Genomic DNA, 19,975 nt, shown 5'->3' on the forward strand with positions numbered 1-19,975 from the left:
GGAGCAAAGTGCTGGACTCAGTCTCCTGCTCTATCCCAAGCTGTCTAGCTACTCTGAAAACTTTGTCCCCCCTTTCTGCTGATTTAAAGGTTTGTGCATATAACAGGTAACACTGTCAATGTTATCCACAGAACCCTGGGATGCAGAACACAAAGCAGGTTCTTACTCTGATGCAGTGAAGGGAAATGTGAGTCTGCTCTCTTTCTTCTTTTTTCTTTTTTTCCCTATTATTATTTTTCCTCTTTTTCTTAATTTTTTTTCCTATTCCTCCTTTTTCTCTTTGTGTATTGTTTTTATGTTTGTTTGGGGTTTTTCCTCCTTTTTTCTCTTTCTGTTTCTCTTTTTCTAACCTTTCTTTCCTTCCTTCTTTCTTTCTTTTTTTCTTTCTTTCTTTCTTTCCTTCTTTCTTTCTCTCTTTCTTTCTTTCTCTCTTCATTACTGTGTGATGTGTGGATAACACAGCAACATTTCACATCCCTTTTCTAAGCTTGGTCTGCTCAGACACCAATTTTTGCTGCTTTACACGACTGGGGGACATTTGAAATTCTCTTACCAGTATTTTAGATTAATACATGGCTGCAGCATTACACTGACAAAGCAGTGGTAGTTTAGGTATCCCTACTCTGAGTGTCAAGCAATTGTCATTTAAAAACAGGATGTTAGTTAGGTCAGATCAGTTAGTCTGGGGAGTTTCTAAGTGGTGTTAAAGGGAGTTACCCTCTTGGGTAAAAACTGACCTTGTTGGGTTTTCTCTGTCCTCAGAAGTGTTCCCATAACACACAGAACAAGGTTTCAGCACTGTGAACTAAGACCACAAGTAAAGCATAGAAAATGCTGTGCCCCTGGCAGTTTGTGTTCAAATCTCGTGCTGCCAAGAGCCAGTACTCTGGAGAGAAGGATTTCAATAACAACGTGGAGAAAAATAGGAAGATCCGTGGGTAAGATCCTGGTCCTTTAAGAGTTTCATAGTTTGTTTTTCATTTGAAAAGGAAAGATATTAAATAGTTTGGGTTCTGGAGAAACCTGTAATGTGTTTCCAAAACACTAATATTAACAAAAGAATATTGTCCCTGGGGGTCCCTGGGTGGTGTTACTTGGTAATGGACATTAAACTTTTATGTTTAAGTTATACAGTCATTGAGGATATAAATCATCTTGCTTTATCTTTCATAGTTCTAAATTTATTTGGTATTATAATGGTTTCATGTATTATCAGGAGGCATTTGTGTGCTATAAAAATAGCAAAGTGATTATTTATGCTGTAATTAAGTTGGTAAAGTATTTCTGTGATGCAATTCATACAAGGCACTGTATAAAATAAGTTGCAGATGCATCTCAAATTTCTCAGTCTGTGAACTGTTAATTATTTCAGGTTTCATATCTGTTGTTTTCCTTCCCACACAGTGCCCTGGGAAGGATGATACTCTGGCTTTACTTTTGACTCCTGGTCCACTGCTCCCCTCCCTGCTTGGCTTATGGGCTCAGCACAACTTTCAGAGACAGTGCTGAGCATCTCCCTGCTGATGCTGAGGGCAAAACTAATCAAACCCAAGCATGTCACCTTATACTAAATTCTCTTTCTCCCTTTTAAAGCTTAGAAAAGGATGATGCCAAATTGTATGATCCGAGCAAGAAGCAGATCAAGGTGCTGCCCGTCGGGACTTCGGCAAAGGCCGGGGAGGAGGGAGAGGTGTGTTCCAGCACCTTTGTTTGATAATAACACTTCAGGAGTGGGGCTTGCTGCTCAAAACTGCTCAGAGTTCTCTGTGAGGCCTGACTGTGGTTGCAGGAGGTTAGGGCTGCTGGGAGATCTTTGGGTGAAAGTTCTTTTCTGACCTAAAGGGAGCCTGGGTAAGACCTAAGGGAAGAGGTGAGCCTGTGGGGATTGGGGTGGCTGATTCCTTTATTCACCTTTGCAGACCCAGCCTTTAGTAACAAACCTGTCCTGTCTCTAAAATTGCCTGGTGCACTGTTTTCCTGAGACTGCAACTATTATGTTCAGAGACAAGGCCTTGCTGAAATTATAAAGGTGTTTGCAGTGGCAGATACTGTTTGATTAGTACAAAAATACTTTTTTCCCCCATTTCCTGTCAAACTGTTGATTAGCTCAATAGTTTTGTAGTCAAATACATATTCATGTTGGAGCAGATCACATATCTAGTTTCTTGAATTTATCTGTAGCCTTTTAATGGTCAAATAAACTTTAAAATGAAACTTCAAGATGTTTAATAGATCTGAAGACAGTATACATTTTTATCTTTTCTCTGTCCAGAACTTCCCTCAAAGTGATATCAAAGTTTCAAACCAAATATCAAGATGTCCAAGACATTTAAGAATAAGAAACTTGGAAAATGGATCCAGCTTTCTTGACACACTACACCTGACAGCAAAGGAGGTGAAATACAGAAATCTGAACAGGAATTTTTCAGCACTTTGAAAAAATACAGAGTGCAACATTGGGTTTTGTCATTTTATTGTTTTTCAGGTTATCAACTGCCAGACCAAAGCCTGCCAAGGGTCACTCATGACCCCAAAGGGCCAGGTGAGAGGTACCAGAGATGGGCCAGTTCCACTGGAAGAGCTTTTGCCTCAGGCAATAGACTTTCTCAAGCAGTACTACAGTTCATTTAAAGAGTAAGCCAATTTACCTTTATTTTTGATATAAAAAAGTCCTCTCCCTACCTGTGTGTGAGACTCGAGGAGGTTCCTGTTACATAGGATGCATTTAAAAACTACATAAGGACTGTTAGAAAAGCTAAATAAAACTACCCCTGAACTTCATATGCTCTATGTGCCAATGCAGGGGGTTGGGAACACAGGAATGGACTCTGTACCATGCACTGCTCAGCCCTATCCCTTTGGAGTGTGCTACATCCCAGTGCATTGAGGGCTCTCTTACAGGGTGTTACCTGCTGTTTTCTTGGCATGGGTTGGGATTAGCTCCACTCAGATCAGTCTGAGATGTGAATAATGTGGATGATGTGTTTTGTCTGTGCTGTTCCAAGTACCTTTTCTCTGTGTTCCTTTCAAGGCTTTAGCCAAATATTGGAAGGCCAGTCTTGGTTCTCAGCCTTGCTCTGTGCTATCAGCATAAGCTCAGTGAGCATGCCAAGAGGTTCTCACAAAAATGGTCCTGGTGCAGAGGCATCTTGTTGCAGGAAGTGCTGGAACAGCTGGTTGAGGTGCAAGAGTCTGCAGTGACATTTCACCTGACGAGCTTTCCGGCAACAATTCAGTGTTTGCTCATCCCATCAGAAAATATCAAACTTTCAAAGGGACTGACCCAAATAGTGGCCACTTCTTTAGATGCTTTGAACTCTTCTACAAAGCTTTCTTCCCTCTGAATCTTTCTGAAAGTCCCTGTCATACACACAGGCTGTACTTGCCACATCTCTGTGTCTCTGCTCATGGCTGTTTGATCACATTGATTTACAGTATCTTACATGCTTGCCCTTGATCTTTCATCTTGCTGAAAATGTGAAAACTCTCAGACAGTGCAGGCTATTTTCATTCTGTCTGTAAGCCAACAAAACAATTTTTGTCTGTGCTGTGATAGATATTTTCTAATGTTTTGACTTCACTCTCTGTTATCAAGCTAAAGAATTTTAGAGTTGGTTTCCCTGACAAAGGAATTGCTCAGCACTTCCTCTTAGGAATGAAAATCCTACTTACTTTGCTCAGAAGAGCTGTGTCCCTGTGACAATAATGGAACTTTGAGAGGACAGTCACTGTCATCCTACCTTTGGCACAAAGCTCACCTGTTCTCTGGTTTTCATTTGCTTGTGATTTGACAATTTTTTTTTTCCAAATTAATCTACAAAATCCAAATTTAAACTGAAAACCTTCACAGAAAAGCCTGTGAAAAATTCATGCATGTGTTGGGTGGTGAAAGGATGGTGTCACTACTGAAATTTCTAGTGTGTTAGCTTCTTCATGAGGCCAGTGAACTGTCATTCACACTCCATAGGGACAGAAGTCCTAAAATTCTAAAGCCAGAAACAATTCTCCTCTGCAATTCTCAGTCAGAGTCCTGTGGACTTAACTCATCCCATTACCTGGAATCCCCTCTGCCTTTTGGTCAAACTCTCAGCCCCCAGAGAGCTGCACTGAGTGACAGCTGTGCCTGGGGACAGGAGTGGGGTGCAGTGGAGGGAGGTGGGGGACAGTGACAGTGCCTTCTGCACCTGCAGCCCAGTGAAACTGCTGCCTTTGTGAGGCAGTGGAGGTTTTCATAAAGGGTAGAGTCATTTATGTCTACATGCAGCAAGTGCAGATTTATAACAGCAACAGGTTTCTCAGTGTTTATTCAGACTTTTCCTATCTCAGCCTACCCAGATGTCAATGCCCTCCCTGGAAATCCTCTCCCTTGCACTCAGGCAGGTAACAGCAGTGCTGCCAGTGGAAGTCTGCTCGTGCAGAAGGATGCTCACAAGCTTCATGGCTTCAGCAATGTCTGGGGTGTTCTTGACCCTGAACATAAAGAGAATGTCTGCACTTTGAATCAGTTCTAAGTCATGAAATTCTCGTTGTTTCTTTTCATGGCTGTTTCCTGTTCAAAAGATCAAAAATGGAAGAATACCCAGGCCGGCTGGAAACAGTGACCAGGGAGATAGAAACTACAGGAACCTACCACCTGACAAAGGATGAGCTGACCTTTGCTGCCAAACAGGCCTGGAGGAATGCACCCAGGTGCATTGGGAGAATCCAGTGGTCCAATCTACAGGTAAGCTAAGGATCCAGAGGTTATGGACCAAATAGTCTCTGCTGGGAATTGGAAGAATGTCCTTTACTTTGGTAGAACATGCCATTGCTCCAAGGAGGACTCCCTAATATTCATATCATAAGATCATTTTTTGTAGTTCTCTTTCATAGCTGAATAAAAACATGTGGGAGTGTGAGTACAGGTGTGTCATGGAACCAGGTGCATGTTTTGGTCCTTGGAGGACTGTTGTGTGTGAAAATGATGCATATAAAGACTATAAAAATGAACTTTTCCTAATGAAGCTACAATCTTTCCTTTCCTTAAATGCACAGGAAAAATAACAAGCTTTCATTACTGTTTCAAAGTAAGTTTTGTTCTTTAAATTTCTGTTGGAAACATGCAGGTGTTTGATGCACGGGACTGTAAAACAGCACAGGAAATGTTTGAGCACATCTGTCGTCATATTCAGTATGCCACAAACAATGGGAATATAAGGTAGGTCTCTTTAATTTTAACTTTAAACTACAAAAATCACATCCAGATCTGGCATCAAAAATACCTGAATGGTTTATCTAAATATTTTGACAACTCATCTCTGCTTTTAATTCTCCTGGTATTTTTATATGTTCTTCTCATGTGACCCATCAGGCATTTTGAAATTTTTAACTTTCAAGGTTGATGTCGCAAAACCTTTCGCGATTCCTGGGGAAAAGAGACGATCTGAGATTTGGGGAGGTGGGTAGAGAGGATGAATGGTTTTATTTCTGCTGATGTTTATTTTAGAAATACCAAATGTTTTCCGTTGGTAACAATATATGTCTCAGAAGGACGGCGGTGGTTGGTGTGGTGGTGTGAGGGGTGTGCCTGTCTCTCGTGCAGATCAGCCATCACGGTGTTCCCGCAGCGCACGGACGGGCACCACGATTTCCGGGTGTGGAACAGCCAGCTGGTCCGCTACGCCGGGTACCGCCTGCCCGGGGGGGCCGTGCTGGGAGACCCTGCCAGTGCAGAGTTCACACAGGTACCTCCCAGCAGCCTCCCTGCTCCCAGCAGGGCTAACCCAGCTCCTGGGTTTGTTCCTTGTGAGTTGATGCAGAGTTCACACAGGTACCTGCCCATCAGCCTCACTGCTCCCAGCAGGGCTAACCCAGCTCCTGGGTTTGTTCCTTGTGTGTTGATGCAGAGTTCACACAGGTACCTCCCAGCAGCCTCACTGCTCCCAGCAGGGCTAACCCAGCTCCTGGGTTTGTTCCTTGTGTGTTGATGCAGAGTGGTTGGGAGGTGAGCAGTGAATGGGATGCTCTGTCCCACAGGTTCTAGGTGCAGGCTGGAGCAGGAATTTCGTACAGTCCTGATGTAAAATACTGTCCTCCATCTCAGAACAGGGTGAGCTAATACTGCCCTGTCAGGACACGACCAGGGACACAAACAGTACCTCAACAAATGTCTCAACATTGTTTGAATGGGAAGGATAACCTTTATCGCTTACAATTTACCTCAGCAGGTTTTAGGGGGTTCAGATTCTTCTGTCTTAAATCTGGAGGGGGAAACCTGAAAGAAACACAAAGTGTACTTTCTGTATTTGCAGTTGTGCATCGAGCTTGGGTGGAAGCCGAAATATGGCCGCTTTGATGTACTTCCACTTGTCCTCCAAGCAAACGGCCAAGACCCAGAAATATTTGAAATACCTCCAGAAATTGTCCTTGAAGTGCCAATGGAGCATCCAAAGTAAGCATGCAAGATTTAGATAATTGCATTTTTGCCTCTGCCTCACCTTGGCAGGTTATTGGGCTGTGCCTGTTGCAGTCACTTTATGAGTTCTTTGTCAGGATGAAATGTTGGTAAATTGTCCTGAAAGGTAAAATGCCTGTTAGAAAAATGAAATAGATTTTAAATTAAGGAAGCCAATAGCAGTTTTATTGGAAATCTTTTTTTTCCCCATCTACATTTCAGTCATATTCAGAATTTTAAAAATCATCATTTCTTATGCCAGTGTAATACACAAGTAAAATACAGCTTCACTCATAACAAAGTGTTTGTTGCCTTTCTCTCGTTGGTTTCTAATTCTTGTTTGCTTTGGAAACTGGCCTGCAGATTGCAGAACTCTGTAATATGGTTCTGCAGTTTCTGTAGCAGGCAGTTCTCAGTTACTGCACTGAAAACTGCTGTGAGCTTTGGCAGACCCTGCTCCGTGGGTCTTTCCTCCTGGAACTGGTACTCTTTGTCTTCCTGGGCTTTTGTGGTTATTGCCTTAAGGAGGAAAAGACACACCAAAACGAACCACAGTGGTGGTTTGGCAGGTACGAGTGGTTCAAGGACCTGGATCTGAGGTGGTATGCCCTGCCTGCCGTGTCCAACATGCTGCTGGAGGCGGGGGGCCTGGAGTTCACCGCGTGTCCCTTCAACGGCTGGTACATGGGCACAGAGATAGGAGTGCAAGACTTCTGCGACGTGCAGCGCTACAACATCCTGAAGGTACCTGCTCGGGTGGAAGGGGGTTGGTCTGCAGGGGGAATGAACTTGTTTTGGAAAAGAGACACTACCAGTGTTTGTGGGGATGGGAGAGAACCACTCCCTTTATGAAACTGGACTAGCCTCAGGAACCAGAACTCCAAAATCCAAGTTTACCTTTGATCTCAGGTGTTTCTGCTGCCATCACTTTCCCAGCATGAGACTAATTCTTCCCCCTTCTGGACTAATTTTTCCTGCATATTAGGGTGATGATGTAGATAAATCGTGGGGTCAAAGTTCCATATAGTAAATTTGCTTTTCCCTATTCTCTCCCCTTTTCACCCGTAGGAGGTAGGGAGGAGAATGGGACTGGAAACAAACAAACTGTCATCGTTATGGAAGGACCGGGCTGTTGTAGAGATCAATGTGGCTGTGCTTCATAGCTTCCAGGTGAGTCAATGAGTGTGGGAGAGACACTGAACACTGGCTGTCCCTTTTTCCTCTCGCTTGCAACAACTTTATACAAATGTAGAGCCAATAGCCCAATGCTCAGTGGAGATTACAAGACTTATTCTTGATTTACACCTGGGAAAGTAGAGAAATCCATATTTCCTCTCAGGTGAAGACAGAAGGGAGAGAAAAAGAAAAGGGAGTTAAGGGCAAGATTTTTCATCCTTTTAACACACTTATCTATGTGTCAAAACCTATGTAAAGCCATTGGATTAATATATTTTATTTTCAATTCCAGTTTATTTAATATATCATGACAAGTGGGTAAAAGTGAATCAGAGGCTTTACAGCATGCACTCCCAGTGTGGGAGAGGGAAATGCTGATGTTAAAGAAAAGATATAAGAGTCCATAATCAAAGGCCTGCGCCTCTGTATCTGTAATTATTATCTGATAGTAATTATTTCCCAGCACTGAGTAAAGTCCTTGAAATATTAACCAAAGCAAGAGGATTACTTTAAATACATCAGGTAGAGGAGCAGAATAGGCTTTTTAATGTATGCTTTTCTTTTTGCAATTATTCTAGAAGCAGAATGTGACCATCATGGATCACCACTCGGCCTCCGAGTCCTTCCTGAAGTACATGCAGAGCGAGTACCGCGCGCGGGGCGGCTGCCCGGCCGACTGGCTGTGGATCGTGCCTCCCATCTCAGGCAGCATAACGCCCGTGTTCCACCAGGAGATGTTGAACTATGTCCTCACCCCCTTCTATTACTACCAGGTACACATCATCAAAACCAAAAGCCCAATCTAGGAGACGAGCTCAGCAGTCCAGATGCAATATGAGACCCGAAGGAGTCTGGGGGACAAGGCCTGGGTAATTAAAGTTCACTGGAGAGATTCAGAAACAGCAGACAGGAGCTTTGTATGTGAAAGGTGATGTTAGTTGTGTTGAATTCTCTGGCTTTAAGTAAAATGCAGTTTAATGCTACAGAGACTGATCCTGTATTTGTACTCAGTGGATTGTATATACAGATTCCATTTGATCTGACCCTTCAGAGATATACAAATTGTGTACAAATTCAAAGATATACAAATTTGTGCACAAATTGTCAAAGCTTAACTTTTTTTTTAAAGGTGGATGCATGGAAAACACATGTGTGGCATGATGAGACCCGGAGGCCAAAGAAAAAAGAAATAAAGTTCAGCATGCTGGCAAAGTAAGTTGCTCAAATCAGACTCCTCATGCTTTGTCCAGCTATTCTATTCTATTCTTGTGGTGTTTCTGTTCTACTTTAAAAAAAGATCAATTATTACAGTAGGGACCACCTGAGTTGTTTGAATCACAGCCTTACCTGTCCACACATTCATATCTAAGGTTCTTGTTCAGGCCTATCTAGAGTGTGCTGCTTCTGCACCATCTTCCAAGGAAAAGCCTTGCTCAAGATCAGTGTTTCCTGGCTTGTTTGTGAATCAATTATTACATATGGTTCTCTTTCCCCAGGGCTGTACTCTTTGCATCCTCACTCATGCAACAAGCAATGGCCACCAGGGCCAAGGTCACTGTAATCTTTGCAACAGAGACGGGGAAATCAGAAACACTCGCCAACACCCTGGGCAGCCTCTTCAACTGTGCCTTCAACACCAGGGTAAGGAGTGTAAATCATCCACACTGCATGGAGGAAGAAGTTTGGCTTCTCCAAACCTATGTTTTGAATGTTCAGTAAATAGAAGTTGGACTAGAACTTTGATTTTGTATTCATCTAGCATAATGCCATGTCAGTTTGGTCAGCGTACGTCTGACACCAGAGCTATCTAAGGCTCTTATGTCTGCTAACAACGTCTCATGAGCTTTATTCCTTCCAGATTCTGTGCATGGATGAGTACAATATTTGTGACCTGGAAAAAGAAACACTTCTTTTAGTGGTTACAAGCACTTTTGGAAATGGAGATTCTCCAGGTAACGGAAAGGTAATGTTCCACTCAGAAGTGTGTATGAGACTCAGCTCAAAAACTGGCACCAAAGACAACCCTTTCATTTGTCTCATGTCCTTGAGTAAGATATTAGTCAGGGTTGCACTTCTGTTTTAAATCAGGGTATTTTCCTAACCTTAAGTATTTTATGAATTTTTATGCAGACCTTGAAGAACTCCTTGTTCACACTGAAAGTGCTGAGAAAAAAAATTAGGTAAAAATACTTTGTTGTTTGGTTTGCATGTTATTGAGTCCTTTTGCATTTCATGTAGCTTAACACAGCAATCCTGTTTTTATTTCCATGTGCAGGTATGCTGTGTTTGGTTTGGGGTCCAGCATGTATCCAGAGTTCTGTGCCTTTGCTCATGCCATTGACCAAAAACTGGCCCAGCTCGGGGCTTCCCAGCTCACTCCAGTCGGTGAAGGGGATGAACTCAATGGGCAAGAAGCAGCCTTTCGCACCTGGACAGTCAGTGCTTTCAAGGTGAATTTAGAAATATAGCTCATATTTTAGTTCATTCATTCATTTTAGTTCAGTATTCACTAGCTTCCCATAAAAATGAGGGAAAATGAAGGAAACCAAACATCTGAATTTCTACATGAGTTTGGAACTCCCCTCTTCTCTACTGCTCACCTAAGTTGGAGAGGGAACTGAGTCCCTTTTTTGTTATTTTTTAATACTCACATGAAGTTGCATGAACCCTTTTGGGTAAAGGGTTTGCATACCCTTTTGGTATGAACAAGGTGGTAGCATCAGAATTTTTTGCAGTAGAACTTTTTTTACCTATACTGGCATAGAAGTGGAACTGAACTCACTGCAGCCCTGTAACATCACTGAACTCAACAGAAGCAGTAGGAAATAGCAATCTGTGAAGCTGATAGCTCCTCCTTAGGATATGACAATGCTAAGATTATTTTTTTTACTGTGAATAGCCTCATTTTTTGTGTGGTTTTTTTTTTCTAGGCTGCCTGTGACATTTTTAACATCCGTGGAGGACACAGTATTCAGTTGCCTGAGATCTACACCTCTGAGGAAAGCTGGGATCCTACCAGTTACAGGATAGTGTATGACTCTCAGCCCATGGACCTGGCTAAAGGTATTGCTCCCACCTTCCCCTCCCTCTGTCTTTGCTGCTTCAGGGGGTCTGAACTGTGAAGGTTTGGCAGAAGTGCTCCTGGCCCTGCCAGATGGTCAAATGCATATGATGGGGGTAGTGGTCAGAGGAAAAAGGACACTGGTTTACACTGCATAAATGATCTTTTCCAGCACAGTAACATCCCCAGAGGAACAAAAGCTGAGGTGAACTGCTTTTAGTCAGGGACTAGAGCACACAGAGCTGACTGATGGTCGGTCACGTTCTAGGGCCAGCCACATTCGGTTCTTCTCTGCATATTCTTTGAAGACATTTTAAACAAACCTAACCACAGAGTTACCATGAGTCATGTCCTCTTTCCTCACCAGCTCTTGCAAGCATTCATGCCAAGGATATAATTCCCATGAAGCTGAAATTCAGGCAGAATCTTCAAAGTTTAAAGTCCAGGTATGACACCTCATTCTTTTGAATATTGCAATACTACATTTTACTAAAATCTTAAACATCTAAAATACCTGGTTATAAACATCTTCCCCCTGCAGTTATTAAGAAATATGTAGGAATTTTGTACTGTCCTTAGTAGAAGTATGTGAGCTGTTCAGTCTGCAGTGGGGCCACACTTTATTGTGTAGGGGACAGATCAGGCAGCACTTCAGCACCTGATTTGTTTGGATACAAGTCCTTCACATGTCTGGACTCTGGTTTGTTTAAGTCTCCATGAAGCCCTAAGCTGGTCTGGTATTTGGTGATGAATACAGGAGCCTTGCCAACTGCCACTGCAGATTTATTCCTGTTCTGCACAGTTCGAGGGAAATCCTGTCAGCGTAACCAAGATCTGTCTCATCTCTTCTTCTTCTCTACCCAGTCGTGTTACCATTCTGGTTAAGCTCTCCTGTGAGGCTAATCAGGAAGTGCACTACCTGCCTGGAGAACACATCGGGATTTTCCCAGGCAACCAGCCAGAACTAGTCCATGGCATCATTGCACGTGTCCACGATGCCCCCCCAGCTGATCAGACCATCAGGCTTGAAACCTGCACTGATGGTAAGCTGGCTTTCTTTAGACAAAATAACAGAGGATGTTGGACAGAGTTCTTTAAAATAACTAAGAATTTTTATTGACAGAATTTGATTCTATGTTTCTTAAGTTTCAATAGGATTTTGTTGCTGCTTTTAAGTTATTCTTATAATTCTTGATTCTGATTTTGCACACTCTGGCAATCCATGGTGACTTCACCAGAGTTTGCAGAGGGACCCAAGGTGACACTGTTTGTAATTCAGTTGCTAAATTAGCAATGGCTAAATTAGCCATTGACTGCAATTAAATTAATCGACAGTTTGCTTATTGTTGCTACGTGTCAGAATCCTAAAATAGACTTACATGTCCTGGCCATCTTCCCCATTTTAGGAGGAACAATCATGGGATTCTGGCACACAGAAAGATGGTTTCCTCAAATTAAAGATCTGTAGTTTCCAAGTGGTGTTTTGTTGTCATGCAGTTCTCTGTGTCAGATCCTCCCATTGCAAAATGTGTGAAACCTCCCATTAACCTCTTTCAGAAGGGTCCTGTGGTCTAGGCCTGCTGCACCTCCCTGAAGGCATATGTTGAAAGACACTGAATTTTGCAAAACTCTGCAGCTGTCAAGTACCATGGGCATTGCCAAGTGGCCTTTTATTTCCCTCATTTCCAGGTGGCTACTGGACCAGTGACAGAAAGATTCCAGCCTGCACACTCCCTGAGGCTTTGATGTACTTGCTTGATATCACTACTCCACCCTCCCAACAACTGCTAAAGAAACTCTCCCAGCTGGTGACAGCAGAAGGAGACAGACAGAGGCTGGAAGTGTTGTGTCAGGTAAGCCCTGGGGCTGGAGTTCTTTTTGCAGTACTTTATACCAGGCCCTCTGATGCCCTTTGACTGTGTAGCAGAAGCTTAAGAATATTTTGTAGAGATGGTGCTGGATTTTTATGCCTCTGTTACATGTTCTGTGTTCTTGGAAAGCCAACCATGGTGAGAGAAAGGGTCGTCTGGAGGCTCAGCTTGGGCGTGGGAATCAGGAGGGTTCAGATCTGGTGTTTCCTGTGTGGTTCTGGGTGGGTCACTGCCTGCCTGCTCTCACCTCGTGATGGTAGAGATTTTTGTCAGAGAATTTGGTACTGTGAGAGTAGGAGGGATGTGGGTTTAACTACCAAAGGCTCATAGATGTGGTAAGTGCTGGCTGCTCCCTCTGCGCTCAGCAAAGCTCTGTAGGGATCAGGACCTGGGCCTACACAGTTTTGTGAATGTCCCATAACAGGGAGCTGAGAAACAGATTCTGCTTCAGTTTCTGCATCCTCACTGAGAGAGCTGGTGTCTGAGAACTTTATGGTGGGGATCCTGGACTTCTGTTTTCAAAAATCAAACAATTTCTTAGGAAACCCCAGTATTGGTCTTGGAAAAGTTTTGAGAACTCTCTGTTGATTTGCCTGCATATTTAATTGAATGTAAAGCAGGAATCTTGTTTATAAGGGACATTTCAAATATCCCTGATCTCCTGAACTCAGCATGACCTGGTAACATTGTGGTGATGCCCTTTGGCTTTTAGAGCACAGAAGAATACAATAAATGGAAGTTTTACAACAGCCCAAACATCCTGGAGGTCCTGGAGGAGTTTCCCTCTGCTGAGGTCTCCACAACCTTCTTGCTGACTCAGCTGCCAATTCTGAAGCCCAGGTACTATTCTGTCAGCTCCTCCTGTGACCTGACAGCCAGAGAGATTCATCTGACAGTTGCAGTTGTAAACTACAGGACAAGAGGTAATGAACTGTTGTTTGCATTTCTCTCTTAATTAAATGATATTTTAGGCTGCATTGTGGTTCAGAAAAATCCTGTGTCTGCTATATGGCATGAAGCATATCTGTAACAAAAACTGTGTATTGTGATACTTGTAAATAGTACACTGCAGTGCAGGTGTTCATCCTGGGCCAGGATTTGCTAAAATCCTGCATCAGTGTATCCTTGGTTTATAAATCATTACTAGACATACACTTATTTAAAAACCATAATTTTAAGTATAAACTGCTTTTTAAAAACAGAGAGCTTTTGAGTGCTGACAGAGATGTTCTCCCTTGCTCTGTTCAGATGGAGAGGGGCCTTTGCACCATGGAGTCTGCAGCACATGGCTGAATACAATAGCTCTTGATGAACCAGTTCTGTGCTTCATACGCAGGTGAGTGAGGGAGTGCAGAGAAAAAACAAGATTAAACCCCTGAAAAATAGCAGTTCTTAGTTCAGCTTCTTCAGTGGGCTTTTTTCTTTGCATATTTTCAAGTTACTGGTGAGTACAAGCTGGAATAGGGACAGGGATTCCCTGACTTCCAGAGCTGAGATCCTTTACCATGTCTTATTTTGAGTAAAATCATGAATCATTAGAAAGTTCTGAAATAATTCCATTCATATGACCCCATCTTCAGTGTCAGCTTATCCACTGCAGAGCACAGAAAGCTGGGGGAACAAGGAGCACCCAGCACCCTGTTCAGCCCATCACTGCCTTCAGACTGGAGACTGTGCTGCTCAGACTGAGTCAGGAAACTGCCACTGAGAGTCCATCAGAAACTCATTACCTAATGCATGTATTTTTACATTTCAGTGCTAATGAATTCCATCTCCCAGAGGAGCCAGCCCAGCCCTGCCTCCTGATCGGCTCGGGAACAGGGATTGCTCCCTTCCGGAGCTTCTGGCTGCAGCGTCTCTATGACCTGGAGCAGAGAGGTACTCATGGGGACTGACACATGCAGGGGCCATGGGGGGCCCAGCACAGCTGGCAGCAGGGACATCCCCAGTCCTTCAGACGAGGGCTCTGCAGCCAGGGACACCCCCAGAACCAGCCAAGGAACCCCCCAGAGACTTGGCACCCCAGCATGATTGGGCACTGCACTGGCACAGCTAATCCATCCCACTGGAGACCATCCTGGTGCTCCTGAGGGCTTTGGGGACCTGGAGGTCCCCCCTGTGTCTCTGTAAGTCCTGTGTCAGTGACTGCCCCTCAGACAAACCATTTCCCCTGTTGCTCTCAGGGATCAAAGGAGGGGACATGACGTTGCTGTTCGGCTGCCGGCAGCCAGACCTGGATCACCTCTACAGAGAGGAAACTGAGGAAATGAAGAGGAAGGGAGTCCTGAAAGAGATCTACACAGCTTACTCCAGACTGCCTGGCCAAGCTAAAGTAAGGCTGATTCCCTCATTCTTTAAGGGTTGGCTCCTTCCAGAGTCACCCCTCAAGTTGAGATCTGGACTCTGTTCAACAGTGTTCTTTAAAAATTTTAATATTTTGCTTCAGTGTATTGTGAGCAGGTGACAAAAGGCCTCACTTCTTCAGAGGAAGGGGAATCTCACTGTGCACTCCAGGACAAGCAAGCTACATAAATATAACACCTCAGTGCAATTCCAATGCAAACAGGCTTTGAAACTAGAAACTGGAACATTTTCAGAAACCTTAGATTTTGCAAGATTTGATCAGTCTGTGAGTTAACAATCAGTTGGCTCTGGCCATTTGTCTCCATTTCAATGACAGGGTGACCAAGAAATTAATTTTATGTGGAAGAAATCTTGATTGAACAAAACAACAGCACTCGAGCTATCCTCTTTTCAGCTCTCCTGGAAAGTTAGGAGACTTTGCCAGATACAGGAGTCTTAGTCTACTCTAGTTTAATCAAGAGACAGGCCCAGCTTCCAAATCAGGGGCTTGTAAAGGCAGGATGAAGACATTTTTATTCTCTGCTGGAGTAGATGGGGCGTTTAGAGCCTTAGAGCACAGACCCATCCTGAATTTAGAAGAGCCAAGTAGCACTTAAGGAACCTCGTCTGATGGTCCTTTCTCTGTTCCCAAGGTCTACGTTCAGGATGTCCTGCAGAGGCAGCTGGAGGCCGTGGTGTGTGAGGTGCTGCGGGGCCAGGGCCACGTGTACGTGTGCGGGGACGTGCGCATGGCCGGGGACGTGGCGCGGGCGCTGCGCGCGCTCATCGCCAGGGCCCTGCGGCTCAGCCAGCAGCAGGCACAGGAGTACTTCTTCCAGCTCAAGGTATGCTCTGACACACGGGGCATTCTGTCCAGCCAGTGCCCAGGGGGTGTCCCAGCAGCCTGCACAGCCACACNCCCCCCTGTGTCTCTGTAAGTCCTGTGTCAGTGACTGCCCCTCAGACAAACCATTTCCCCTGTTGCTCTCAGGGATCAAAGGAGGGGACATGACGTTGCTGTTCGGCTGCCGGCAGCCAGACCTGGATCACCTCTACAGAGAGGAAACTGAGGAAATGAAGAGGAAGGGAGTCCTGAAAGAGATCTACACAGCTTACTCCAGACTGCCTGGCCAAGCTAAAGTAAGGCTGATTCCCTCATTCTTTAAGGGTTGGCTCCTTCCAGAGTCACCCCTCAAGTTGAGATCTGGACTCTGTTCAACAGTGTTCTTTAAAAATTTTAATATTTTGCTTCAGTGTATTGTGAGCAGGTGACAAAAGGCCTCACTTCTTCAGAGGAAGGGGAATCTCACTGTGCACTCCAGGACAAGCAAGCTACATAAATATAACACCTCAGTGCAATTCCAATGCAAACAGGCTTTGAAACTAGAAACTGGAACATTTTCAGAAACCTTAGATTTTGCAAGATTTGATCAGTCTGTGAGTTAACAATCAGTTGGCTCTGGCCATTTGTCTCCATTTCAATGACAGGGTGACCAAGAAATTAATTTTATGTGGAAGAAATCTTGATTGAACAAAACAACAGCACTCGAGCTATCCTCTTTTCAGCTCTCCTGGAAAGTTAGGAGACTTTGCCAGACACAGGAGTCTTAGTCTACTCTAGTTTAATCAAGAGACAGGCCCAGCTTCCAAATCAGGGGCTTGTAAAGGCAGGATGAAGACATTTTTATTCTCTGCTGGAGTAGATGGGGCGTTTAGAGCCTTAGAGCACAGACCCATCCTGAATTTAGAAGAGCCAAGTAGCACTTAAGGAACCTCGTCTGATGGTCCTTTCTCTGTTCCCAAGGTCTACGTTCAGGATGTCCTGCAGAGGCAGCTGGAGGCCGTGGTGTGTGAGGTGCTGCGGGGCCAGGGCCACGTGTACGTGTGCGGGGACGTGCGCATGGCCGGGGACGTGGCGCGGGCGCTGCGCGCGCTCATCGCCAGGGCCCTGCGGCTCAGCCAGCAGCAGGCACAGGAGTACTTCTTCCAGCTCAAGGTATGCTCTGACACACGGGGCATTCTGTCCAGCCAGTGCCCAGGGGGTGTCCCAGCAGCCTGCACAGCCACACTGCCGTGAGCTCCTCTGCAGCCCAGAGCACAGGAGCCAGGGCTCAGTCCCCACGGTGACTGCACAGGAGCCAGGGCTCAGTCCCCATGGTGACTGCACAGGAGCCAGGGCTCAGTCCCCATGGTTACTGCAGGCGCGGTGTTGCTCTGCTCAGGGGGTGACACTGACTCTGCAGCTCTTCCCTTACACCTGCTCTCTTCCCTGCTGTCTCCCTGGGGGTCCTGGAGATCAGCTTTGCAGTGGGTCAGGAACATGAGACTTTATTGTACCAACAGGCACATGGTGGGATTGTTGGGGTGTCTGTGCAGGGCCAGGGGTGGGACTGATGATCCTGATGGGTCCCTTCCAACTCAGCATTTTCTGTGATTCCATGAAGAGAGGAGAGTGAGGTTAGGAATTTAGAGGGCCCATCACTGAGAACACAGTGCCTGCGGCTGCTGCTTTTCAGGACACTCTTGTTATCAGAACTCATCCTGGAGCACGTGTGCCTGGGAGAGGTCCCTTTCACTGACAGTAACAAAAGTCTATGATCATAAAAACAGTCCTACACATGCAAAAGGCCTTTTAGCTACTGAACTGATATGTACTGGCAGGACTTAATTCATCTCTTGGGTGTCCTTTCTTCTTTTTGCAGAGCCAAAAGCGATACCATGAAGATATATTTGGGGCTGTGTTCCCACATGAAGTCAAAAGAGCTTTAAAACCCACCAGTTAAAGAAAAAATCCACTTCTGTTTTAGACAATACTTGCACATTTGTTGTTACTTTCAAAAAACATGGAGTCAAATCCTTTTTCATATACATGTTCAATAGTGCACATATATAGGATTGTAGGATTTGACTCTTAAACCTCAGCCTTAATTAAGAAAAGCACTAAATTTAACTTTTGTTGCTATTTATTCTGACACTCTTTTAATAGTTATCTTAATAGTGAAAATACAAATTATTTTTTAATGTTGTCTATGCTAGTATAAATCTGGTATTTTTTGTAAATAAAAGGATAATGTAGAGTTTTGTACTATGTTAACTGGAGCTGAAACCTTCTTTTGAAATGTACTGTTTATCTTTGTGACTTTATTTATATCAGATTGGTTTACTTGCATATTATCTTCACTTGGAAGCAAGTGAATGGATGGTTGTGTTACTGGGAGTTGTCTGGCCACAGGCCTTGCTGGATCTGGAGCAACATTTGCAAATGAGATAATGATGTGCTGGTCCCAGGTGGAAACACCTGCATCTGCTTCAGATGTATCTGTTGAGCAGGTAGTAGTGTTGAATTGTGCTTTGTGTGATTCAGGTACATGAACCTGAGTTGTTGTTACACAGCCTGTGGCAGGAAGGTTCTGAAAATTCCAAAGCACTTTCTTACATTTGAATCCTATGCTCTGGTTTACTTGATTTGTTTGTAATAAAAGTTGCCTTTATACCGAGACAAGCAAGTTGGTGTGAATCAGTGTTCCTCTTCTTGCTCTTGGCTTCAGCCTGAACAGGCAGAGGTAGCTAAGTCAGCTCTCAGGTTCTGCTAAGGCAGGTTTGGGCTCCAGCCAACTCTTCTCCATGAGGACAGGGCCTGTCCCCAGGGTTATACAGTCTGCCTATGGTCAGTTTTGCATTTTTGTTACTGCCAGGGAAGTGGGAGTTCACACCAGAGACTGTGAGACTGGCCTGCAAACTGCCTTCCTTGGTGTGGGCTTGGGCTCTTTCTAGGCCTTGCACTTATGTCAGAGCTTCTGCTTCCTTCTCTAAGGTTACCAGGGCTATCTGATCATAGTAAAAAAGCTTAAGGTGAGATTTTCCTACCATCCCTCTTCTCCAGGAGCTGGAATCTGATGAAGGCAGAGTTGAGCCTCAAAAGTCAGCAGTGCCATGTGTGTACAGTGGTTTTCCCATGTGCTTCAGGACAGCCTTATCCATAGGATCCAGGACACAGCACAGATGAGAGGACATGGACAGTGATGGCAGAGAGCAGGAGGTGTCAGAGAACAGCAACAGAGAGTAAGGACAGAGGAGGTTCCTGGCAGGTAGGGAGCCCTGATGGGCACTGAGTGCACACACTCCAGTGTCATTTCATACTTGAATTGATGTGTTCTGGGTTTAGGTTTGTGGGGTGGGATGGAAATGGAATAGGGTAATTGCACTTTACCTTAAGGAAGTGAGCCCTGGATTCATTCACAGGAGTCCAGCAAAAGCAGGAAACGGGGGATAAGTTCCAAACTGGAGAGAGTGAATGCACCCAGACCTGCACAGCCCATTTTCCATGCACATGGCTAAATAGGGGAATTCCTGTGCCAGGATTGGTATCTCAGGTGTCTTTTCAAAGAAATCTCTTACTTCAGCACATCACCATAACCCTTTATAGAGGCTTGTTTGTGCAAACAGGACACAGTGCACTTTCATTTGGAGGGTCAGAAGCTCAGGGGAAAAAAGTCCCACTGTTTGTACCAGGCTGAGGGGTCAGCCCCTGCCAGGCAGAGGGAAAAGGGACAGGTGAGGCTCATAAGGGAGAGCTGAGGGCTGATGAGGGGCAGGTGAAGCTCATAAGGGACAGGTGAGGCTCATAAGGGAGAGCTGAGGGCTGATGAGGGGCAGGTGAAGCTCATAAGGGACAGATGAGGCTCATAAGGGACAGGTGAAGCTCATAAGGGAGAGCTGAGGGCTGATGAGGGGCAGGTGGGACAGGTTCTGTGGGACAGAGCCTGGCAGAAAATGGCTGTGCTGGGATAAGGTGCAAGGCCAGTGAGCTGTGGGACCTGGGAGGCAGAAAAAGGTCAGGTAGGTGAAAGGCTTCTTTTTTTAGTGTTGTTTTTCCTGACAATGCTGTGTTATATTGTCCATGTGCAAAGGGGTTCTGCTCTGGGTGGGAAGGAGTCTCCCCTGCCCCAGTTACCCTGCTGGGAGCCAGGGCTGGGCTGAGAGGAGAGGGCTGGAGCTGCTGCCTTGGGTGAGAGGAGCAGGCTGACCTCTGAGGAGGAGACTGGGATGTGTTGTGTCTGCCTTTCCTGGATTCTACTCCAGTCAGTTTGT

At 44.9% G+C, this 19,975-nt stretch overlaps 1 protein-coding gene across 1 annotated transcript; it reads left to right on the top strand.

Moving 5' to 3' along the window:
• The first annotated feature begins 4 nt into the window (after positions 1-4).
• On the top strand, positions 5-18,307 carry NOS2 (nitric oxide synthase 2). The gene is made up of 27 exons (XM_025896342.1): positions 5-89; positions 763-938; positions 1,594-1,690; positions 2,273-2,395; positions 2,486-2,634; positions 4,561-4,723; positions 5,106-5,197; positions 5,582-5,723; positions 6,291-6,430; positions 7,003-7,177; positions 7,502-7,603; positions 8,188-8,382; positions 8,739-8,821; positions 9,106-9,250; positions 9,468-9,572; positions 9,740-9,789; positions 9,885-10,059; positions 10,540-10,672; positions 11,038-11,116; positions 11,535-11,713; positions 12,360-12,523; positions 13,254-13,464; positions 13,790-13,877; positions 14,298-14,419; positions 14,725-14,873; positions 15,538-15,729; positions 17,587-18,307. Exons 2-27 carry the CDS (start codon positions 832-834, stop codon positions 17,665-17,667), a joined length of 3,441 nt encoding a protein of 1,146 aa, XP_025752127.1. The 5' UTR covers positions 5-89; positions 763-831; the 3' UTR covers positions 17,668-18,307.
• Positions 18,308-19,975: the final 1,668 nt, after the last annotated feature.

This window comes from Manacus vitellinus, unplaced genomic scaffold (assembly GCF_001715985.3).
Source record: "Manacus vitellinus isolate BGI_N305 unplaced genomic scaffold, ASM171598v3 scaffold_76_pilon, whole genome shotgun sequence".
Classification (NCBI taxonomy): domain Eukaryota; kingdom Metazoa; phylum Chordata; class Aves; order Passeriformes; family Pipridae; genus Manacus; species Manacus vitellinus.